The 25,356-nt window shown below is 43.1% G+C and overlaps 1 protein-coding gene across 1 annotated transcript; it reads left to right on the top strand.

The window, feature by feature from the left end:
* Positions 1 to 215: 215 nt before the first annotated feature.
* Positions 216 to 12,817, top strand: LOC104514406 (nucleolar protein 4-like; the record flags this gene model as incomplete). Its single annotated transcript, XM_010158070.1, has 3 exons — positions 216 to 396; positions 4,416 to 4,496; positions 10,861 to 12,817. Coding segments are annotated over 3 exons (456 nt in total), but the record flags the coding sequence as incomplete, so codon positions are not given.
* Positions 12,818 to 25,356: the final 12,539 nt, after the last annotated feature.

Below are 25,356 nucleotides of genomic sequence, written 5' to 3'. Positions count from 1 at the left end.
ATAAATATTCTCAGATCTGTAGGAAATCTGTATTCCTGCTTATTGCCATTGTTTCTTTTCAGCTGAAATTTAATCAATCAGAAATACGTCTGTGCTTGTTTAACATGTCTTACACTTTCCTGAAAGCAATAAATGTGGAGTCTTAACAATGGAAAAGACCCTTTCATGCAAGGAAAAATATAACAATAACTCACCACCGTTCATTGTTTCTGCAGGACGAGGCTGCTCCAGCTGACAAACAGTACAAACAGGAGCCAGCCCAGGTCACTTACTCAACATCAGCTGTTTCCAGCACACAGGAGGTGTTGTACATCAATGGAAATGGGACCTACAGTTACCATAGTTACAGAGGGCTCGGAGGTGGGCTGCTAAATATCAACGATGCTTCTAGCAGTGGTGAGTTTTCTTACAAAATGTGCCTGTGTGTATAATGTGCTCATGTGTACATTTCCCCCTGCGGTACAGAAAGCTAGTCCAAGGGGTTCACTATCCATAGGCCATTATCAGATAATGAGCAAGAACACAATCCCGTAAACAGCTGCTGCTGAGCAAAATACTTGCTCACTGCATGCTAGTCTCCTTTCGTTTTCAAGGGACTAATTCACAACAGGGCAAGACTGAACCTGAGATCTCTAACAAAGGTGAGTTAGGAGAAAAAAAAAAAAGCTGGGTTAGATCTTAAGTCGATTTGAATGACTTTGGACCTGGCCTGTCTTTATTGTCCTTTCTTGTCCTGGTCACAAAAGGATGCCATTAGGATCTTTTGTGGCTGGAGTTTGAAAACACTGAACTCCATGTTTTGTAACAGAAATGAATTGACCTAGATTTGTCACATGGTCTCTCTAGCTACTTTAATTTACTGCAGATAAGGATCTGGCATAACAAGTGTTAAATGAGAAATCAGCACATTAATCTATACCATAAGCTAAAAATGACGCATGTAATTATTGACACCATGAGGTTGTATGCCTCTCTAAAAAAGAACAGCGGTGTCATTTGTTTAGACAGCATTCCTTTCTTACATTAGCAAGCATCTGTAAAAAAAAAAATGTAAGCAAATTGTATTATTTGCTTGAAACAGGCCCCCATATTGACCTCATACAAATTCACAGCAAAAGAAACGGTTTGCCCATGCTGGTAACAAGGGTATTGTCAGTCTGTCAGGAAAAAAGTGATTACTCTGGAAGGCCGAGGGTCTCTTGCCTCCAAGAATGGTATTTGAAAAATTTCAGAGGACAGAAAAATCCCTGGGTTTTTGTACTGGCTGATCCCTCTCTGGCTGAGGAGAGTGCTGCTTCAAGTACATGGGCTGGCTTGTTGAGCTGCAGCCTCTATTTTCTACACGCTAAGCGATTTCAAAATGCTGCATACCGTATCGGTATGTGGTGTCCTGGCAACATTTAGTCATGTCTGCTTCCTCCCCCTGCCTCCCCTCCCCCCCAGTCCTCAAAGGTCCGTGAATGATTTGCATTAAGTTTTCAAAAGGCTTTAAAAAGATAATATTGTAGTTGTCAAAAGTCTTCGAAAGAGAGTGAATGATGATTACAATTGTTTCCATATGCAGGAAAAACACATCCGAGGTACTGAATATGATCTCTGGTCAAATATTTTCCTAAGAGTAAGACAGGCCGTGGAAATCTGGTTTCTTGGGAAAATGCACAAGAAGTTTTAAATTGTCTTTAAAACTGTGGCCCGAGAAGGTCGGAGCCAGTTCCCACTGAAAAAATATTGGCATTTGCTCTTTCACCCAACTTGGAGTAAGATTAAACTCACCGTGTGTTATTTGTCAGCAGACGCCATCAGAATTGTCCTGTTTTACATAATCCTAAACCGTGAGGAATCACAACTGGTTTGTGTACTTGCTCTTCCCTTCAAATCTCTTGTAATTGGATACATTTTCATAACTCCCATTTATTAATGAGTCGTGGGATTTAGGCAAATGTATGTCACTTTAGCATGCCATTTTAAAAAATGAGGTACAAATTCAACATCATAAATTAGTGTTGCTTTCTGATTAGAAGCAACGTTTTCTTTGTACCTTTAACGCGGAGGACTCCGGCATTATTTCACAGTTAAGGCTCAAGATGGGTTTTGAAGGACAAACAGTGGTTATCCAGGAACTGCTGGGTGCTGCATAACTAATGCAGCCAGGGAACTGTGCAGTACACTGCATTTCCCTGTGCAGCATTGCTGGGGTGAAGGGGCCAGTGGATGCTTATGGTTTGCGCATGCTCAAAACGTTTCTTCTTCCTCTCCTTTCCTTACTGGCACTGGGAAATGTCTGTATGTCCTCTTACTTTGGAAGACTAGTAAACCGTTGCACCCCTTCCACATGCCTGGGCATAGCTGAGCGTTGGGCAAAGGTGTCCACTGTCCTCAGAGGGTTCCTTCAGGATCCAAAGCACATAAGCTCCATGAACGGAGAGTCTGTGTGCCAGCAGGAGTTGTTGATGCTAGCAATCTAGCTGGCTGCTGATTTGTGACCCACCTGCCATTTCAGGAAGATCATTAGGAAAGTTGTGGAAAGGCAAATCCATCAATTTCTTAGTTTCATTGACATTAAAGTAATCAGTAACCAACCTAATTATCTCTTGGCTATTGAGCGAAAAGTGCCCTGGTTCTATTAACTGGTTTCCTTACAGGAGAAATAGAAAGTCTTGGAGGCCAGTTCTTTGGGATCTGTCCATCCTCTCTGATACGTCCAGGGATATTTGCTTTTTCACTTGTAGACTAAGAGGAGTGGATAGAGTTTGCAGTTGAGAAGGGTAACCATTGCCCTCCTGACAGACCTTACAGGACAGTTGTTTGCAATCATTATTCTGTTTCAAGGACTCCTGTTCCGAACATATGCGAGGCTGTTAACGATGGTTAATGAATTCCCTCTCTGGAGAACAGGATATTGACTTGCGAATTGTTTTCAAGACCTAAGGAGTAATTTAAGAATGCATTTCCTTTTCAATTTAGTGACACATCAAATATCCTTGTCACGTTTACAAATGTTCTCCTAGTATAAAAATAAATATACGCCTCAGTCAGGATGTGTCTGTAAACAAATACAGGCCGGTTTTGTGTATCTGATAAAACAACAAAAAGAGGAGAAGTTGCAAAAACTAGCTAAAATTCACTGTTTGAATACCTGTTTCTGGGCATTCCCTCACAGTAGTAGCATGTCCAATTAGCTCTCCTGTCTAGAAGGCCAACTGATGCATGTATTGTGTATGCTGTGACTCATTTAATTTGGTTATTTCCTCTCCTACAAAGTTCACCCCTACTCTGATCCCATCTTACAGACTTAGCTGTCTGTTCGCCCAACTATTTGGTGGCTCTGGCTCAGGTCCTCTCTCTGCATGCTGTTGCAGTGCTTCCCTCCTTAGCCTGTTCTTCCACACGGCTAATTACAGAACCGTAATTAGCTCCTTACACAGCTGTATGGGACAAGCTTTCCTGCAACTGCTCAGTATGAACAAGCAGAACGCAACAGCTTGTACATTGGTCCCTCCTTCATTGTGGGCAGGAAAAAAGCACTACAGGAAAACGCTTGGGCTAGCACCAAGGTCTCTTTTTTCCCCTGCTTTTAAACCCTGTAGGCCAAGCCAGCTTGGCTGGGAAGTTTCACCCTATCACAAAGCAGTCTATGGGCTGGCAGTGCCTCTGACATCCTGTACATAAGCTGGGGGGAAGCCTTTGGGCATGTTGTCCTTGATTCTTGTAGATGTTAAAGGAGAGCTGCTCTTTGAGAAGGGTAGATTTCCACAGCTCTCTTTTTTTAAGGCTGATGCGGTTCCTGCTACAGAACTGGAGAATCTCCAAGGTGGGGTAGTCCAGTGGGTGTGAACAAAATTTGCTTGCCAGCTCCTAGCCAGCCACAAAGGCTTCAGCTGGCCCCACTCCATCACACCTGGACCGAGCTTGGAGGGATGCCCAGCTTGAGGGTAGGAGGGTGAGGACAGGAGACAGGCTGCTCTGCTGGGAGCAAAATCTCTTGCTGCTGCCAGAAGCTGTTGAAGTCCCTGCATGCTGCCTGAGCTTCTCCTGACAGAGTGGCATCGCCCCAACTCCCTGTGTGTTTCTGTCAGTGGGTTGCCATCTGCCCTCTCCCGATGACTGTCAGCACTCTCTGAAGCCAGGGCGGGCATGTTGGAGCCTTGTTCTCCACAGCCACTTCCTTTCCTGAAGTCCATTTTCCCCAAGAGGTGTAGAGAGTGTTTCTGCTGCATTGCTGGGTTTCCTGCAGGTGATTTGGGGCTGTTTCTTCTGCATCATTGCCTGGTTTTCAGGGCAGAAATGTCGGTTACTTCCCTGTGTGTGTGTAAAAGAGGGGGTGTTTCAGGCTTGATGGCAGACTGGCCATGCCGGACATGCCCTCGTGTCATGGTAAGACAAAACAGCTGTTGTGTCTCTGTTTCTCTACACAGATCTGCAGCCTACCTCCACCACAGCCACGACTCAGCACTGCATCCCAGGCACCACAAACGTCCAGTCCCCTTCCAGCTCAGGTGAGTCCTCCACAAACAAATCAGCCTTCCTGGTCCTTCAGCCTCCCGGTCCTTCAGGCTGCTGAAGATGAAGGAGTGGCTGGGGGCAGCTCCCAGACCTGATGCTGCTGAGCCCCAGCAGTTGGCAGGGAGAGAAGGGCTGAGCATTCTTGTCCAATTTTGCATGTGGCAGTAGGGAGGGTGCTCATTTCTGCACCCTCAAACTTTGTGAGGTTGTAAGTTTTTGCAAAATCATGGCATTTGCACGATTGGTAAAGGCTTCTTGCCAATAAACCAGGGAAAAAAAAGAAAGAGTCTATCTTAGAATGTCCAGTTTGCAGCTAATTGTTAAAGTGCTGGCTGGGTTACCCACAGCAGGGCTGGCATGATGAAGGGCTGGAATGGCATTTTGCCTTGCTTGCTCTCTCCAGCTCTTCTTTATACCTCTACTCTTGCACAGTCTTCTGTGTTCTCAGTGCTACCATGATGACATCAAAGTGGAGACAGAAAGGAGAGCTATAGCAGCTTGTCTCTAGTACAGTTGGGGCATGAAGAGGAACAGAACAAGAGTGACAGTTAGGAACCTGGGGTTGTGTGTTTAGTCCCATTAAAAAAGAAAGGGAAAACGGTGGGGTAGGGAGAAGTTAAATGGTTTGACCCATGTTGTGGCAAAGGTGGGGATATCTCACTGGGAAATACTTAATGAATTCTATTTAAGATTATCCCCGCATTCCTGTTCCCCCTTTCTCCTTCTCTCCAAATTATCAGACACGTGGCAGATGCAAGTATTATTCTGCTTCCACCATAAGAATGGAAATGAAATGTCTGTGGATATATTGGGCAGTATCCTACTTTTCTACTTTTGCACAAAGCTCAGGAGACAGCCATTAAGGCGAAATAGGTGTATGCCATGTAATTAATCTCCTCTGATGGATAGGAAACATTACTTGAGGACCTCACATAATCATAGATTCATGGAATCGTAGGAATGTTTAGGTTGGAAAAGACCTTTAAGATCATCAAGTCCAGTTGTTAATCTAACACTGCTAATCCTTTCATTGCAAACCAGTGAGTCTGCTGGTTGTTGGAAATACATGATGTTCAGTGGCTATAGGCATTTCTGTGTTTTCACATCTCTTTCCTCAGGCAACACGGCAGTTTTTCTGCTATCTAAACTAGCCGAAGGTAATGTTTCCTAGAGAGAAAGGTGTAGAAGGGATAAAGAAGCTTAAAAGGTTCAATTCATTAGTCCCTGGTTCATTCATCCGAGATCTGGCACTTGAGACAATAGTTTTAGGCACATATGCTCTCTGTTTGAAGGCAGGAGGAAAGGAAACACTGGCAGATGCATAATATCGCAATAAAACATTCTTGCAATAATAAATACATGTGATTTGGAAAAAGTAGCATACTTTGATAGTTGTTTCTGTTTAGTTTTATTGCAGTATATGAGAATCTAGTACATGCTTCTGAAGCCACTCATGGGGAAAAAAAGGGGGGAGGAGAATAGGTGCAATACAGAAGTTACTCAAGAGAGATTTCAAAGCATGGGTAAATGTATTTTTCTATAAACAAGTGCTTCTTACATCTTCACTGATGAAACAGGTTGCTTAACTATTAATGAAAATGTAGAAGCATAGATGCTTAAGCACATACAGCTTTTTAAAATTATTTTTGTTATTCTAAATTATTATCTGCAATAGAAAGAACCATTTTGAGAGTCACTGACACATTTATTATTCTTTCAGTAGTTGTTAATTATAAGATTGGTAGCTACCCAGTGACAGCATGCAAGTCTTAAGGGATTTTTGCTGAGACAGTTGATAGTGTCTAAGCAATCAGTAACAGCACATCTACATCTGACCCATATTTTGGAATTTGATATAAATCATGTTGCTAATGAGTAGTGCGCGAGGCAATAACTAGTTCCATTTAAGTCTTGCAATTTACGGAAAAGCCATTTGTCCCACAGTGTATGTAATGGCAGATATTCCCAGCAGCTAATTTGGTAATTGATTGTCTAGCACGTGAAGAGTGGGTTTTCAGAGTTCTCATATTCAGCTTGATGTGGTTCCAGTAAGAACCATTTCACATCACAGGGGAAATTAGGTCTATGTAACTGGACTGAGGTGGTAAATCAAAAATATTCCCTTGGTGAAGTGTCAATCAGGTGGCCTTGGCAAGAGGCAGAGGAACAATACTTCAGTCTTCTGAAAGAGTATAAAACAAAAGTATATAGCAGTTCGTTTATACCACTGCTTCAAAGAGTGTTGTGCTGTTATAAAAACATAGGAGGTGACAACCGTGAGTTATAATAGTATGCACTAAGAGAAATAAACAACAAACCCAAATATCCTGTCTTCATCTCTGTGATATATGCCTAAGCTCTGCTTGCACACTGACACAGACATTGTGGAACATGATAATATTTGCAATCAAGATTTTAATTGTCCTGAAGTACTCCAGGATAGGAAGCAGTATGCTAAATTGTGCAGGATCACCTTGGAGGATCCTAACACTGCAAAATCTATTGCAAAAATATTCAGGTTTCCCTCTGTATAAGGATACACTTCCATGTTCCTGTGAACACTGTCAGCTTAGTAAATAATGTTAAGTACACTAAGGAAATAGTTCTATTTAAAGACGGTTATTAAAAGCAACGACGGTGGAGCTGTTCAGCTTTCTCTGGATACAGTCATCAGTAGTGATGGCTTCTGGAGATGGAGGTACATGAAGTGTCTACCTTAACCCGCTATTTTAAGTCTTCAGAATACCTGTGATTGATTTACCGCGTTAAAGACATGTCGTGGTTATTTATTTATTAGTAAGATTAAGGTTCCTGTGTTTTAATAGCTGATTTGCATGAAATTACATAGGAAAAATCTACACTATAAGATGCCTTTATTCCTTATTTCCTCAACAACTAGGTATGACTCGTGAAGCTACAGTTAAGCTGTAGCATGTTTAGCATAGAGCAGCCTGGACAACCTTTAAGAATCCGTAATTCTGCCTGTGAGTGTCTGTCATAGCTATTAGAAGCTAAGACCAGTATAATACATCCTGGGGCTAGTCTCTGAGTGAGGTTTTTCTCCCCCGTGTAAAGCTTGGACTGTCATCAGAAGCTTTGGAGGTGAGGTGTGGGGGTCACATAATGTAATTAAAAGAACTAAAATCCTTATCCCCACAGCAAGCATGGCTTGTTCTCTTTCTGTTCAGCTCTTTGCCAGCACATGCAGCTTCCCTTCCTGTGAAGGCTTGGGTGTGCTCACTGTCCTGAAACCAAAGCCATTAACACTTTTCTGTCTGGATTTCTCGGCTTTTTTGCTCAGGGGGCTTTTCTTTGAGGGAAAAGAAGAGAGCACCATGACTTGTTAAGTACAGGGCAGGAGTTGGGGAGTGAAGTAAAATCCTTTTTTCTCAATATATAGATTTAAAAAAAAAAAAAAACCAATGTAGTTTGAGGTAGCTGGGATAAGTTAAACTCTGAGATTTCTTATTTCCTCTGTATACAAGAACTCTGTGTACAACACAAGTCTCCCAGACCACGAGGAGTTCTGGGTCGGTGGTTCCTTGTTTATGCAGGCTGTAGATTTGCACTTGCACAAAACTTTATTTGTGGTACATTCAGGAATTCAAAGATACCTATTCTGAAGAGCTAAAAAACTTTCCTTATGATCGTTAATGTGGACATCCAGGAATACAGGGTCAGATCTTCAGTTTGTGTAAATCTCTGTGATCCTATAGACTTGTGAGGAATTGCACTGTTTTATGCAGGCTGGACTTCTGGTCTTCTCCTAGTTTTCCTTTTCCTGCTTTTACTTTGTGTCATCAGTTTTTGTAAGGAAAACCTCAGCGATGTAAGCAGGCACATTATTTGTATGTATTTTCGACTTGTGAGTGAAATAAACATAATATCCCATCACTTAAAAATGTGGATTACCAATGAGAAAAGCCCTTCAGCGTCGTTTCAGAACAAAGCGTGCTCTGCCGCAGAAGCTCTGTTCTGCCATATATTGTGTGTGTGTTTTTGGCTGTGACATGAATGAGAGTCAAGGAAAGAACATAAAAGTTAAAGTAGGTTCATATGGAGCACAATGCCCTCAATATGTCAGTGGTAGCTTTTTCACTACCGCCTCAATAAATATAGAAGTCTTTAATGGCTTCTTACAACCATTCGTTCCAGCTGGCTTTATGATTTGTGTACCCTTCTTCTCTGTGCTGGGTGAAGATTTTACTTAGAAATATCCTCCGAGCTCTTTCACAGTGTGATCATTTCCCTGCAGTGTGTGGTCACACTGAAACAGATTCACTGAGCTAATTGTCCTTTTATTTATCCTCTGTATACACTGGAAGTCATTTAAAAGTCCGGTCCTTTATGCCGGTGTAAAACTGGATAATACAGTTGTAAGGCTAAGTGCTGCTCTTGCTGGTTGTGTAGCAGGAAATACGATCTAATAGGACCCTTTCTGTTTGAGGAGTTTCTTTTCATAGTCCCAGCTCTGCTTTCATTCACTCAAGGGGAGATTTTTATTAACTTCAGTGGGTGTGGGGACATGACAGTCTCCAGTGTCCTCAGCCATAACTCTGCAGAAACATAAAAGAAAGAAAAATAAGTAAGAATTATGACCAGATCTTCAGCTTCTGGAAATTGGTACATCTTCCTTTAGTGCTTGAGATAGTGAGTCTCTTTTTGTATCTTGTGATTCTGGTGGAATTATTTAGGAGAACCTCTTGAGTGTGAATTGACGTGTTCTGTATTCTATAATTGTACATGATGAACTTGAAAATTATTCCAGTCTTTCTAGGAAGCAAGGTCCATCCAGGGAGCCAGTGCTGAGAAAGCCTTGGCATTAACATACGTTGTCCAGATGAAATTGGACAGTGTTGTTTTTCTCAACAGGGAGAAAAGGTTGGGAGGTAGGGAGGTTTAGATTAGATGTCAGGAAGAAATTCTTCACAGAGAGGGTGATGAGGCACTGGAACAGGTTGCCCAGAGAAGCTGTGGATGCCCCATCCCTGGATGTCTTCAAGGCCAGGCTGGATGAGGCTTTGAGCGACCTGGTCTAGTGGAAGGTGTCCCTGCCCATGGCAGGGGGGTTGGAACTAGATGGTCTTTAAGGTCCCTTCCAACCCAAACCAATCTGTGATTCTATGATTCTATGATTCTCATAGGAGAGCAAGATACATTGCTTTGCATAGCTTGATCCCAATTTCCAAGAGAGTATTAGGATTAAGATCAGGCCACGCTGATCTTCTGCCTGCTAGAAGTATTAATTTGCTATGCTGTCAAACTGAATGAGCAGTATTTTTCCAGATTTGAACATAATAAACTCTCATAGGTACACTTGCCATCTGTATCCTTCCATGGTTAAAAAAGTCCTCAGTCCAATGCTACCTGTCCACATTTACATTCCAGGAAGAGAAAATGTGTTGTCTTCAGTAGGAAATGCAAACAATTCCTCAAAGCGCCTTACCTGTTAGCTGATTAATAGCTCTGCTCCAAGGACCAGGGGAATTCCAGGCAAAGCAGATGGTTTTTCTGGTGGCGGTAACCTGGGGGCTGCCCTCAGGAGCGCTATCTTCTGCACGCAGCATACAGGGTCTTGAGAGCGTTCTTTGGTGAAAAGTGCTGAGCGTGTTGGTACCAACCGCCGGTGCGACGTGGTGACGGCTGCAGGTGCTCTTGTCGGGGCTCAGGCCTTGCAAGACCGGTGCAGTGCGTTGCCAGCTGCATGCAGCCTCCCCAGAGGACAGCGTACTCCTCGCTGTAGCAGCCAGATTGTCACCAGCCTAATCTCATTCGTGACCAGCTATTTATATAAGTAATCACGTGGCATCAGGGCTGCTCCAGTGAATGACCATTTACCTACGTCTGTAAGGGAGTCACAATCTGGCCGCATGTTGATTGAAGCATAAAACGTGAAAATAGGTATCTGGAGAACGTAAGCTTGATACTCTGTGATAAAAAAAACCCAGAAGCGAGTGTGCAGATTGCCATGAGAGCTGCGACGGCAGCTGGAGCTGGAGGAGGCACAGGAGATGAACCTTCTGCCTGCTCACCAGCACCAGATCCCAGGGCGCTGTTGGGGTGCAAGCAGCTTACGCTGTTGGGATAACCCCCAGTGGCTAATTTTCTGCTGGCAGCGGACTTGCCTCATGCTTTAGGTGAGTAGAACTCAAAGGGTGTCTGTCGTATGTAAAAATAAATCGCTGCGGTTCCTGTCAAGGCAACTGGTAACTGAACAGTTACTGCTCCTTTCTGCTACTTCTCACTGGCACTCAACTGCGAGCAGATTTTGCTGCTCCGCATTTGTAGCTACAAACCTGTGAAACGTCTCTGGCAGCGGGATCTGAAGCTTCTTTTCTGTTTCTTTGTTACCTGCAGGTCCAACAGATCTCAGTATGAAGAGGCAGTTAGCAACCAGCTCCGGATCCTCCAGTAGTTCAAGCTCTAGACCCCAGCTGAGTCCAACTGAAATAAACGCAGTGAGGCAGCTTGTGGCAGGGTATCGAGAATCGGCCGCGTTTTTATTGCGTTCTGCAGATGAACTGGAAAACCTTATTTTGCAGCAGAACTGAGTCATGTGACCTTCACACTGGCCTGGTCTTATCTCAGAGTTTCCACTAATGACATTTTGATTTCCCAGAGCACACACTTCAGTTACTGCACAGTCTTTTAGGAGAGTTAATTACCATAATGCCACACTGTTCTTGATCCATAAAGTGATGTGTTAAGGTGCTTCAAGTGAACTTCGACCTCTGGTATTTCCGAGGTACTTTACTGTGTCCAGCCTATTGCTTTTGTTTTAGTGTGTCAGCATAAATATCGAAAAAGTGGCTAGAAATTAACTCGTTCTAACAGGTGGAGGAAACAGAAGATGCTGTGATGGTTTTAAAAAAAAAAAAGGTTCAAGATCCAAGTGCAATATTAGTGGAATGTGATACTGACTCATTGGACTTAAAGCTGCAGTATATGGCAAAGCGTTGCCAAATGTCCTGTTGCTACAGGGCACAATTGCAATTCAAAGGATCTTGTATTTTAAAAAAATGTAATTTTTATAAAAAAAAACAAAACGAAAAGATTTTTGTTTTCATTCAAGATTTTTCATTTTTACTTTGGTAAACTTTTTCACTGGTCCTGAAAATGTTTTGAGGAGCTATTGTAAGTCCCCCCCTTCCTCTCTTGAACCCCTGACTGTGCCCTTCCCCCCAACTTCAGATGCTTTCTACAAGGAGTAACTCTTAATGCTGGATAATTCTTCCCCCATGTACTGTAAATTGTCATCTACAGAATACCTTCCAAAGGAAGCATGCATTTCCTGCATTCATTCCATTCTCAACTCCATTCTGTAATATATTGCAGCTTTATTAGCAATTAATAAAGAGTTGAGGGTTTTTTTTAAAAAAAAGACATATCACTGAGAAAATAAAAAAAGATAAATTGGTTTCTTACGGTGAGCTCATCTAACTCCATGATCACTGCTGCTGTCCTATACAAGTCCCTCTAGTTGTGATTGGATGTAGATGATGAATGTTAAGAGGTTGCAAGTGACAATCTGAAAATTTGCACTCGTGTGTATTTATTTTGTGTTCCTTAATTTAAACAAAATTCTTACGGAGGAAGGTCATTGACACTTCTGGTATGATTTTTATAATTCCCAGGCCTAGCTAAAACCTGTACAAAACTGTAAATGGATGCAGCTGCAACTATAACGAAACTCTTCTTTCCCCTCTTTTTTCTTCCCAACCCCTCTATTTCTTATTTTATAATATTGATTACACATTAATGGTGTTTTCTTTGTGCACTACGGCAGGCTTATTTTTAAGTATATAGAAAAAAGTACTTTAGTTTATGCTTACTGTACTATCTGTTCTGTTGTTTAGCTTTTGTTGAATAACAAGTTTCTTGTGCATTCCTAAATTTGCCTTATTTCATGTACAAAATTTTATGTAATTCCGTTTTTGACAATGAGTTTAAGGCATCAGTGATATTTTATATCTACTTGTTACATATAGTTTTCCAAGTAATGACTGTGATTGTGACCAAGTAATGTGCACTTTTTCTTGTAACTGTGGACATTGCTATGCTTTTTTTTCTCTAGTGTTTCTAGAATTACTGTTGCTTACAGTTATGTAAAAGAAAAAGAACTTTTGTGATACTGTTGGTGAATATTAATGTGAAAAAGCCTATGAAATATGAGTATTTTGAAGGTACATAGATACACAAACATCTCTAAATTGTGGACTGATGTTCACGTATTTCAATGAGAATTCAAAACCCTGAGGGCTGGAATCATTTCCTCTGTTTTGTTTGGGTAAATAAACAGATTTCTGTGTTTAAATACATGATTGTGAAACATTGTAACATTTAAATTGACGTAGCATTTAAAGCTGTAAGTATTACTCTTTAAATAGGAAAAAGGGACTGCCAGACCAATTAATGCAGGCACCCAAATCTCATTTCTCAAAATTATTGAGTAAATGCAGTAGGCTGATCTAGCTGGAGCTTTGTTTTAATGAAGAATTTCCTCAATAAGAGCAGAAGCGGGTGGTCCATAAATCATGAGATCCAAGTCACTAGCATTTTATAATTTTCAGTTGGCTGGAGGCAACACCATTTTGCCACTCTCCATTATTCCTAAAAATCTATTACATGTCTTTTTAAAGGCACTTACTCTGGGATATGAGACTATCGTTGCAAATTCTTACTAGTTGCGACCCCTCACTTGAGAGATGCATTTGCTCCCAACATCTTCTCACCATCCCCCTGAAAGCCTAGGGCTTGTCTCTGCCATAGATATGTGGTTCCCTCCGCTTCTGTCTCACCAGGCATTCCAAAGTCCGTGAGGAACCAACTGCCTTTTTCCTCTCCTCCACTTTCAATATCTACAGCTTCCTCTGTCTCTTGCACACCAGGAAGGGACAAAGCAGGTACCTTGTGCCAGGCCACTGTCCCTTCCTCATCCAAAGAAGAGCTCTGACGTACGCTTTCCACGGAGAGGAAGTGTGAGGTCTATGCCTAGGTTTCAAAGCTCTCTAAGTCCTGTTTTGTGGGGCGGTGTGCCTCAAACTTCCAAGTAGGCAGCAGCCACCAGTTTGTCTAAGAGGCTGTTTGCTAGACAGTAATGCTGCTCAGCTGGGCAGCCTCACCGCTTTTCAAGCTGTTGTGTGAAATCCAGATACGGACAAGAGGCTAGGGGATGAGGAGTTAAGAGATTTACTTCAGTGTTGTACCCTCTGACTCCTCTTTCCTCCCCCCGTTACTCCTTTTCTTGAGGGAGTAGTAGGAAAGTTGGAGGTCACCATATGGTCTTCAAGGCCTATGGCTCATCTCCTCTTTTTTCTGCGCCACCCCCAGCCTACATTGATAGTTATCCAAGAATTTCTTCTACAGCACACACATCCTTCTCTTCTGGCTGCCTTTGCGCAAGTATTTAGGGCCGCCTTCAATTACAGGAGCAACTGATATCCTCCTGAGCCTAAAGGCTTATACAGATACTTAGCTTTTGGTCCTCAAGTAGTTTACCTGTGCCAAACTCCAGCAGACTGATGGAGCTTTTGCTCTACAGGTGTTTACACCTCTAAGTACTGGGTTTATTCATCTCTTCTGTGGAACAATCATAGATTCAACTATAGTCTTAACTTCCTCTTCTTCTAAGAGGGCACTGAAATTCAGTCCCATCCTGTGAAGGAGAGACCATAAATCTCAGTCCAGTTTTGCATGTGCAAATCTAGATCCAAGCATCGCAGTTAAATTTGCCCTATGGGATCTAGTATAGGTCTCAGAGGCACCTACTCTCTGCCTGCCTCGAACCTCCTAAGGGAGTCAAGGCGCTGGTGGAGAATAGCTTGCTCCAGCTGTAGACTCAGGTGTCCGGAAATAACTTCAGAATTATTTCTGTTTCTTATCCACATCTTCAGTAATTAGCCTGAATACTGCTGTTAGGATAAGGCCAGTCCCTTCTGGCATAGGTGTGTCCCCTGAGTATGACTGCTTAAGGCTGCCTTCGGAAGAGGCCTCTTTTTTCTTGGTTATGCTGATGCCTCATCTGTGTGGACTGGCAGGTGCTGCTCTGCCTTGAGACAGCCCCACGTATTCCCAACTATCCTGGAGTCTCCTTGGGAGTGGTCCTGTTAGATCTTCTGTCTTCAGGGGGTTGCTGGAAAGAGAGGGATGGTGGAAGAATGCCCTGTAAAATCCCTAAATTCCCATCAAAATGAAGTACCGAACTTGACCATGGTCTCAGTGGTTTGAGTCTCTTTAGGCTCACATCCACACTGGGAAGACAAGTCATTTATTCATTCTTCTCTCCTGGATTTCCAGGGGGCAAGGAGCTGTGGGTAGTAGCTTTAGACACACCCTTAGGCTGTGGGAGTGGACAATCCAACTGGCTTAGCAACTAACCAGATTTGTTTACTGCTTCCGCTGTCAGCTGGGAAACTGGAGTCAGAACACATGGAAAGAAATCTGGGGCCGAAAGTTTCCTTCCAGATTGGCACCTTCCTGCTTGTCATCGGAGAACGCCACCGTATCAGCCACGATGAGTATCAAAAGCTATGGAAAACCGGTGCACAGGTAAGCAAGTATTTGTTGGTCGGCCCATCCCGTATGGAGAATGCATTTTCTGAATGAGGAAAAGCAGGTGAACATGTACGTAACCGTAAGTATAAAACTCATTGGAAAAACGAGTTATACTGAAGGGGTTGGACGGGCTTGTCATAATAACCTGAGTCCCTGCTGAATGCAGTTTCAGTGGAGGTAAGTTTTGTTGGGAAAACTCCATTGAAACCAGGAACATTTTCTTTTCTGTTGTGTTCCTAGCTCTGTGTTAAAAACTCCCAATAAATTTGTTACAACCCCTTTGAATTTGGCTTTGAGCAGCTTGTGAGGCATGAATCCTAATTCACGAGGAAGACGTGTGGTTTTTTATACAATGAAAACCCATCTCAGCGGATCCTGGAGTCAGGATCTAGCCCTGACTCCAGCCACTATTGAAAAAGAGTTACCAGCACGTGAGAATGAACCGTGAGGTAGTGGCACAACCCAAGCGGTGCCACACGAGTGGTCACTGGAGCAAGGGTGTAAGAACATAAAATGGCTGTGCTGGGCAAGACCGGTTGATCGCATCGCCTTGTGTCCTGGCTTGGGTGATAATAAAACAGGTGAAGGCGTAGCAGATAGACCAAGCCAGAAGAGTAGAGCGGGCACATCGGCCTATGTCCTAAATGCACATCCATGGCCTACAACCTTTTGAGGTTGCAGTGGGTTGTCCCTGGCTGGCAGGGAAGCCCCCACCCTCTCACTCACTCCCCACGATGGCACAAGGGAGAGAACAGGAAGAGCGAAAGTGAGGGAAAAAAGCGGGTCAAGTTTAATGAGTGAAGAATAAAAACAAAGAAAAAGTGATGCAAAGGCACACACCACTACCCACCAGCAGACTGATGCCCAGCCGGACCCCGTGCGGTGGCTACTTTGGACACACACCACATCCCAACTCCCCCCTCTTTTATTGCTCAGAATGGCTCATGTGGCATGGTGTATCGTTCCAAAAATACCAGGCACAAAAGGCAAATGAGGTGCTTGAGGCCATGCAATCTGTGAATGTCCGAGTCAGGTCTGCTGACGCCTTTCCGATGTCCTGCCCCAGTAAACCACGCTCCAGATGTGCCAAGTGCAGCACATAAAATCCTAATACTGGATTTTCTCTTCCTGCTAAGCTGTCCTCAGGGCTGGATCAAGTGTTGGGGAAGAGGGTGCAGAAATGTTTTTTTACTCTAACCCAAATAACCTGCTTAAATCTCTTTCTCACCACTGAAAAAAGGGAGAACAAAGGAGCTGGAAAAGCTGTAAAATTAATAGCTGCTTTATGAATAGAAACTTTATGTTGTGCCACCTAATTCAGTTAATTTCTCTGAGTGCGGAGAAAGATATTTTATGCAAAGTTTTTTGTTCCCTTTTCTAATAATGTCTGGAAACACAATGGAGCAGTGTTCTAATTATTGTGACTATATATATGTAATCTGTTTTGTAAGTACACCTTAGCTGTGGCAAGCCAACTGGAAAATTGCGGTGTAAGGAGAGTTGGGAGAAGGATTCAGCCTACCAATTGCACATAGGTAGGATTGCTCTTGTTTTCCCTGAGAGTCCAGGCAACCGTGGACTCAGCGGGGAATTGGATCACGGTAACTAATTAAGAAGAAAAAGTGTTGCTGAATTTTCAAGGTTTTTCTGGAAAAAATAATTTTAATTGAAGTTTTTCCTAGTGCTCCCCTACGAACTTAAGTCAGATAATTTTCCCCTCTTTCCTGCAAGGCTGCCGTTTTGTTGTTGCAGGGTTGCTAATCAGTTCTTGGTGCTGGTTTCTTTTTTATGCTCAGTCACAACACCGTGGAGCACTCATAGCAGGGGAAGCACTCGGAATAACTGAAAAAAACAGAATAAGTATTAATTTTTCAAACATGTCTCTGTTTAACTGTTGTAATTTTATTTGTGGTTGCAAACTCAGTGCTTTAGTGCTACAAGCTTGACCTATTTATTCCCCCTCCTATTCTGTAGCAGGGAGGGAAGGATTTGCTGTGTGGAGGAATAGCTTCTAGCTGAGAAAAGCTCTTACTGCCCTAGCCAGCAGGCAGCCTTATCGGTGTTCATTTGCTGCCCCTGATATTTGAAAATTGCAAGCTGCAAGGCACGCTTAACTCGCAGAGTTAAGCATAATTAGAGGCACAGGATATTTTTTTTGTCTTTTCAATGTAAACATTAAACTCTGAAGAAAAAAAGCCAAAAAAATACATTTATAGATTTTAATATAAATCTTTAGTATCCAGCATACAGCTGAGGTCCACATTGAGAAACCTTTAATAGTCAGTGCTAAAGTACAGTATCATATGACTGTTCCGGTTTTTTTAAATTATAATTAATTGTGGTTTTTTACAGTATATGGGGGATAGATTTCTTCTGCTATGTGGGGAAATCTCTACAGTGGAAGCTCACCCTCGTCTTTGGACTAGGGTGTCAACGAAGGCGACACACCCCTGTCTATGCTCCCTGCCAAGTCCTTTGTCACTGTTATCTTACAAACATTGCTGGTGAAAGGCTGGAAATCCTGCCCAATTGAAAAACTCCACATGGTTATTGACTGAACTGTAGTTGTTGGAACATCAAATTTGTTACATCCTGGTAGAATTATGAAGTGGTTTGGGTTGGAAGGGACCTTAAAGACCATCTAGTTCCAACCCCCCTGCCATGGGCAGGGACACCTTCCACTAGACCAGGTTGCTCAAAGCCTCATCCAGCCTGGCCTTGAACACTTCCAGGGATGGGGCATCCACAGCTTCTCTGGGCAACCTCTTCCAGTGCCTCACCACCCTCTCCGGGAAGAACTTCTTCCTAATATCTAATCTAAACCTCCCCACTTTCAATTTAAACCCGTTCCCCCTTGTCCTGTCACTACAGACCCTTGTAAAAAGTCCCCTCCCAGCTTCCTTGTAGCCCCTTCAGGCACTGGAAGGTGCTATAAGGTCTCCCCGGAGCCTGCTCTTCTCCAGGCTGGACAAGCCCAACTCTCTCAGCCTGTCCCCATAGCAGAGGTGCTCCAGCCTTCTGATCATCTTTGTGGCCTCCTCTGGACTTGCTCCCACTGGTCAATATCCTTCTGATGTTGGGGGCTCCACAGCTGGATGCAGCACTCCAGGAGGGGTCTCACGAGAGCAGAGTAGAGGGGGAGAATCCCCTCCCTCGACCTGCTGGCCATACTTCTGATACCGCCCAGGATACGGTTGGCTTTCTGGGCTGCCAGCGCACACTACCGGCTCATGTCCAACTTTTCATCCACCAGTACCCCCAAGTCCTTCTCCAGTCTCAATCCATTCATTCCTCAGTCTGTATCAATACTGGAGATTGCCCCAACCCAGCTGCAGGACCTGGCCCTTGACCTTGTTGAACTTACATTAAGTTCACATTGGCCCATTTCTCCAGCCTATCAAGGTCTCCCTGGATGGCATCCCAGAGGCATCAATGTCTTGACCCATTACAGTAGTATGCAGAGGAGTGTGCTGTTGTGATTATGACGCTATAGAAAAGCCCTCACTCCTGGTGGCCTTTTGGCTGGCCATTGCTTTCCTAGTACTTTTGAGCTGAAAAGTTTATGGAATGTAGCTCATGTATTGTGGACAGTTTGGGGGCATTTCAGTAGTAGTTTAAAAAACCTTTCAGCGGCAGTTTCTTGTATCACTGTCACTGGGGCTTCATACTGATATTTTAGAACTTGAAAGAGAATTCCATTGTCAAGAAATTGAGAGAGAACTGTGATTATTAGCTGTCACTCTGTACATCATGCGTGATGGTACATTTTCACGATGTAAAGAAGGGAAAATGAATCTTCGGTTAAAGAGAGCCATCTGCCCATCCTAGTCACTATAAAAGACTGTAGATTAATTTTCTGTAGGGGAGGATGAGAATATTAACAGGGATACTGATTTTTTATTAGCCTTTGATTGCTCTGCACCAATAAGAGGATGTCACTGTTATCTTAATGCAATGTGAATGACACATTACAATGAAATAAATCAGTAGGCATCAGATGCCCTGATGAGCACCAAGCCCTGAAAGGACTCTATAGATCCAGACCTGTTTGTCTTAAGTTACTTGAGTCAAGACTAAACTCGACACATTTAGAGTGGGTGCAGTTTACTCTGCCTGTCAACATTTTGTTCACCACATTTATATTACTGAGGTATTGGCAAGACTTACCTACGTTCTAAACATTGCAGATCCTGTTCCAGGCTGTCCATGACAGCTCTTGGGGCCTCTCTTGAATGGGAAAAGAGATGGTACTTGTTGAACTTGAATGGGAAAAGAGCAGCTCTCGGGCTAAGAGCTCAGAAAATCTTTATAAAAATGAGAAGCATTCAACTAGGCCATGGCTTTACCCAGTTCAGTCTTTGGCAAACCTCATGAACAGGGTTGAGTTTCAGTCATAATTGAAACTAAAACAGTAAGAAATACATTCAATTAAAACAATCACATCATTTACCTGGATGAGGTGTGGAGATGATTACACTCTCATTATAACAGTTCTTCCAGCCATCACAGCTGTGCTGGGAGGCCTGTACCAAATAGTCTGTGTTGCTTTCCAGAAAGCTGAGAGCTCTAAGATGTAGGCAAAAAGCTCTTTCATCACTGACTGGTTCTCCAGTGCAAAAAAGGGTAAGCATTTGGTTTGGGTGCCAGAAACCCTGTGTTTGTCCACGGAAACCTTCTACCTAATTTGCTAATGTTAATTTGTAAAATTTTGTTCCCAAGTAATAGGTTCCGTGTGAACACTAATAAAGTGGTTGTTACTCGTGACAAGCAGGTATGCTGGGGTAGCTCCTTGTGAATATTTCACTGTTGTTCTGTCAGAATATTGCTTTGAAGCTGAGGCCAAAATAGGCCAAAGTGAAAGAATTGGCCCAGTCTGGCACCAAACAACCAAACATATATTTTTGCAAGCTGCTGAGCAGCAGCAGTTTTGAAAATCACTCCCTGGAAAGCTATCCAGAAGAGGGTAGCTGCTTTTCTGTCTGAGAAACAAACACTTGCTAATTAGAAGTGGATTTAAGGTAAGTAGTGCCAAGACTGATCCTTCTGTCACTGCCTTTGCTTTTCCCAAAATGTATTTAAAGTAAGTGTATTTATGGTAGGAATTCAACAGACACTGGGCTTCTTTCCTAAGTTTTTTGAGATACCAAATTAATGTAGTCATCTTGTCTCACTTTTTTCAAGAATGACAATATGACACGGTGGAGGTGTGCTGTGTAAAACCCACACTCGTCAAACTACTGATGTTTTATTAATGATTAGGCAGTTTTGATTCTGTTCTGCAGATGGCAGTGCTTATTGCAGTGTTGTGTTACAGCCGGCGCTCAAGTACGACTGGGGTGCTCAGCCCCTCCACATCAGAGACGCAGGAGGGTTTCTGCGAGGGTAGGTGGTCAGTTCGAGCTGAAGAGCTCGGTCAAGTCTTTGCCTGAACAGAGACCACCCATGGGCTGGCTCCTCGTGGTGAGCCCTGTGCACTTCCATGGTGCCTTCTTTACCTCTTGCTATATGTGTTCTTACGCTCTCATTCAGCTCCTTTACTGAATTTGTAGTTTTGGGATTTTCACTAATAGGAAACGCATGTTCTTAAATATTATTCTTCCATCTGTCCTGAGGAATCCATTTAATGAGACTCATTTATTTTCTCATATTAACCCTTTAAGTACCTAGAAATCTAGTTGTAAACACAAATGCCTTAAAAACACAGTAGTAGCTTCAAAATATGAGTTGCAAAAATAATTTAAAAATACATACAATGGATTCACATAGTCCCTGGAGCTTAGAGCAAGAACTTTGCTGAGAACATGAAGCAAGAGTACTCAAAGGAGTGTTTATACACTTCTAATAAGATACTACATTCCAGTTTTACTTCCCTCACTGAACAGTAACAGAGCTTTTCATGTAATGTGGTGGGTTTTTTTGAAACCACAGTCTTTAAAGGGCTAAGATAAATATAAAAAAAATCCAAAACCCAAACCCAAACTCAAAACATTTATCAGCTACTTTTACTGGGAGCAGGAGACATATTCAGGGGACGTCATAAGGCCAGCAATTGGATCAAACTAAAAACACCGCTGTTCTATTACTCTTAAATTACAACTTCTCTGTAGAGGCAAAGGCCTGAAAACTGAACACCCTGTCTGGCATTGGTACCCTGAGCTTGCAGGGCTGTCCATGAGCGCGGAGTGCCTGCTACTCTGCAGGCTTGGTGTGGGCAAGGTGAAAGAGAGCATGTGTCGTACCGTAATTTGCAGCCGCTCATCTCCCTGAATACAGGTGAGCCTGTGCTAAAGCATTGCCCCCACTTGCTGGTCATTTACCCTCCTCTGGAATGAGGATATTAAGATGACATTCCTATTTAAATTATGTTTGTGTTTCATCGTCCTCCTAGCAGGAGGGAAGAGCCAGGAAAAAGTGTGACACGCAGATATACTTTGCTATGATGTTTGTGCATTTATAACTGCTACTTCACTGGGGCACAACATTGCTACCAAAGGGGGATGATCCCAGTTAGCCTAGCCACCGGAGTGGCCATCTGACACGTTTCCATTCCTTTTAATTAATTTCTCAGCCCAGACAGTTTCCTTTTTTCTTCTTTTTTTTTTTCCCCCCTGAAAGGATGAAACCTGGAGCATCGCAAAACTGGACACGGCTCTGATTGTGATGTATGAGAAAAAACATCTAAGCAGACTGCTCTTAGATCTAGCAAATATATATGGCATTTGTTTTGAATCTCCTTCCTCAAAGGAGAGTTTATTGTGAATTTCTTCAGAGGATGTCGCTTCTCAGTTACTTACCCACCACATTATTAGTGTGTCCCGCTGAAGGACGGGAATTCTGCCTGGAACAAGGAAAATGTGTACATTACACAGGCAACAACAACAAAAAAAAAGGTAGTGACAGAGGGTTTGGGTTTTTTTTGACACCTAAGACAAGGAGACTTAATGTCTGGGTGGTAGCGTCTAGCAGAATTAACCACCCTTTTAACCACTGGCATCCAATAATTTAAATAAAATTCCCGCATTATTATTGTTCATTTAACCACTTTATCTCCTACCACACCAAGGATTTTCACAGGTTGCTGTATCATGACACCTACTGGTGGAGATAACTGAAATGAATAGATGCAGCTCTTTCTGAATGATGAACTAGGTGTTTCTGTCTACACTGGGATCAGTGTTTCACATTGGGGTGATTACTGGTGCGTGTACATTCACGCCGGCGGCGCAGTCACCGTGGCTTGGAGAAGGATGACACAACGGTGTCTGCAAGGGGCAGGCGTAGCCCAGCTCCGTGTACCCCAGGGAAGTACTGCATACTCAGTGCCTGTGCCCTGGAGTCCAGACACTTCATTTGGGGTTTTAGCTTCAGCTGAAGCTATCAAACAGTTCTGGCTTGTCCTGGTCAACAGAGCAGAGCGATCATGTAAAAAACACTGTCCCTGCCTGAAAAGTAGAGCTGCTGGTTTAGCCTAGGCTTTTGGAAAGCAGTAGCTCAACCCTGGGAAGCAGCTTTAACAGACATATTCTACACGCGCTGCTGTAGGAAAGCTTGAATTTCTTTTAACTGAAGTAACATGACAGTTGATGGACTATTCCGAAGACACCAGGGATGGATTGAAGGTGCTGTGGAGTAAAGCAGTAGAATGAGCTTTAGACCCTTTGTATGGTTGTCATTGTTGGGTGTTTTTTTTTTTAACTTACAGACTTTCTCACCTTGTATCATCTGTCCTTTGCTGGGGAAAAAATGCCCATATGAACAAATACTGAAAACAGATTTCTATGAATTATAGTCAGGCACTGGTGGGTTGAAACTAAAATTACGTATTTTACCATACCACTCCATCAGTGGGTGCAGATATCTCAAAATGTATTGAAAACAAGCTATTTTGGGGCATGTTCACAGAAATTAAGCATTTTTCCGTTTCTCAGTGTTGACGCCATTGGACTCTGACCCTTTCAACCATTTTATTCCAACTCAGACGCACACTCATTCTTCTGTTACTACCTTGAGAGCCATCTGCTTCCCTAACGTGTCTTGTTTCATTATGGAATAGAATTTCTGCCTTTGACAGCCCACTGGCAGCACTTTCATTCCTTGGGATATGGTTTACCAGTGAGCTATTACCTATGTCTACTCAAGCTTTTGAGATCTACTCTAGGTTTTCTCCTCATTAAATTACCGTAACAATGTCAGTTATGAAATTGCCATCCCTGTTAAGTTCTTCAACTGTGCATAAATCCATTTTCACGCTGCACGAGGCAGAATCAAGCAGCTTTTCCAGCAGTTTACAAGCCGCATGTCTGGCCAATACTTTGGCTGCATAAATCATCTTATGTCACACAAATATGAATGTAGACTTAGGTATAGGCAGGGAGAGAGGGGCAAAAGATAGCAAGGATGCCAGCATTTCTCGTTTGTTGTTTGGTCTTTCCTTTTAGGAATAACAACCACAACAAAAGGATTTTTTTCCTATTGCGGTATCCAAAGCAGTAAAACAGATGGCACAGTTTTCCAGTAGGAAAAGTACCTTTTGCTTTAGCCATTTTTGAAAACTCTATTTTGAGATGTCGAAGTATTTTTGCCCAAATGACCGTCCCTTTAAAAGCTGTGATGCTATTTTGGATGCATTCAGTTGGATTTCACCTGGAACAATTTTTCAGTGTGTGTTTTCATATTAGCTGGAGGAGCAGTTTTGTCAGGGAAGAAAGTGCAGATCTGAATTTTGTGGTTAGATCCCTTTTTACTGTAGCCACATCGCCTCACTTGTTTGTGCATGAGAAAAAAGCCACTTTCTTCACTTGTGTTTTCTTTTTGCAAATGAGGACTTGCTCTTGGATGTTCCTTTCAACAGCAAATTGCCTCTCACCTGAGATAAGACAGTGGCAGGAGCCTTCGTGTCAGATCAACCTCTCCTGAGACCTTTAACTGATGTACTTACCGTGCATTGCAGCCAACAGAGGCTGAGCCAGGAAATTTGTCTCCTAAATCCTTGCAGAAAGATACTGGGTTTTTCCATTAATTTACACCAGATAAGGTGATATCTAAGACATGTTTTTCCTTAAAAAAAACCGCCTAATTGGGTAATTATAGCTGTAACACCACTTCCACTGTCATCTTCCCTCCTGGGTAAAATTTTGTGCCAGTTCACACAGACAAGTTACTCAGTTAAACGGGAGTACCTCTCCAAGAGCCAGCTTTTCAGCTGTTTGGCGGTTACGAGGAACCCTTTCCCAGTGCCATCCCCTGCAGTAGTGCTATTTACAAGCGCAAAGGGTGGCTTGCGAGTTCACTGGACTGACCTTTTAACACCATCCACATCCCCGTGCGCTGGCACTGCATTCCTAAGCCTTAGCAAAAATGGCAGCTGCGGCTTGGGGTGTCCTGAAGGTCTCCTGAGTGTGGAGCAAAGCACCTCTCTGGGCCTGGGGGTGGCACCAGATCTAGGTATTAATCATCACCAGGAAAAAAAAGAGGGAAAAAAATCAATTTACACATCTACATTTAACTCTACATAAAGGCTGCAGGCTGCATTTATATTTGATTCACAAATCCTCCCTCATCTTGGTAGGGTTTCCCCTTTATAACGTTAGTGACTTAGCATCCCAAATCCACCCAAATGCATCCTATGACTGTGCTCCCCTTCCCCATCTTTTCCCCCATTTCTGAGGCAAGAGGGCAGGGAAAGGACCTTAAGAGGGAGACTCAGTTCTGAGCTCCCAAATCCAGAGCAGCCCCACCTGCTTTTGCTAGGCATGTGGCAACTGTGCCCTTAGGGATCCCAGTCTCCTGCCACAACAACCGACTTCTCACCTCTGCTCAGGCAATCAAAATCTTGAGCTTATCCTGAACACACAAAATCTGGCGTTTCTTTTCTTCGTGTGCCATTGTGTGTTTTTTTTTACAGCTGCCTTTAGTCAACACAGTCAATCGGCTTAAGAATGTAATCATCTAGAAAAAGGAAGGGAGGCTAAACTGCTGTCACTTGCTGCTAATAAAAGTTACAGCATTAAGCAACAGCGGGAGACAGGCTTTTGTTCACTCTAAGTGAGCATTTGGCTCTCTGTGTGCCTTACGCTGTGGCAACACTGTACACGGAGAAGGGCTCTCACAATGGAGCAAACTTGGGGGAGACATTTATTCGACGTGCTACTTGGCCATTCATTTCCAGTGCCCCTGCGAGTTCGGTCAACATTAGGGCTTGAATAAGGCTTCCCTGCCCTCTGCCATCTGATTCTGCATTGTTAGGCACAATCCAGTGGTTTTGTTTCTTGGATTTGGGGGGGGGCGGTGGTGGTGGTG

This window comes from Eurypyga helias, unplaced genomic scaffold (assembly GCF_000690775.1).
Source record: "Eurypyga helias isolate BGI_N326 unplaced genomic scaffold, ASM69077v1 scaffold29518, whole genome shotgun sequence".
In the NCBI taxonomy this organism is placed as follows: domain Eukaryota; kingdom Metazoa; phylum Chordata; class Aves; order Eurypygiformes; family Eurypygidae; genus Eurypyga; species Eurypyga helias.
This window is presented reverse-complemented; position numbering and strand designations above follow the sequence as displayed.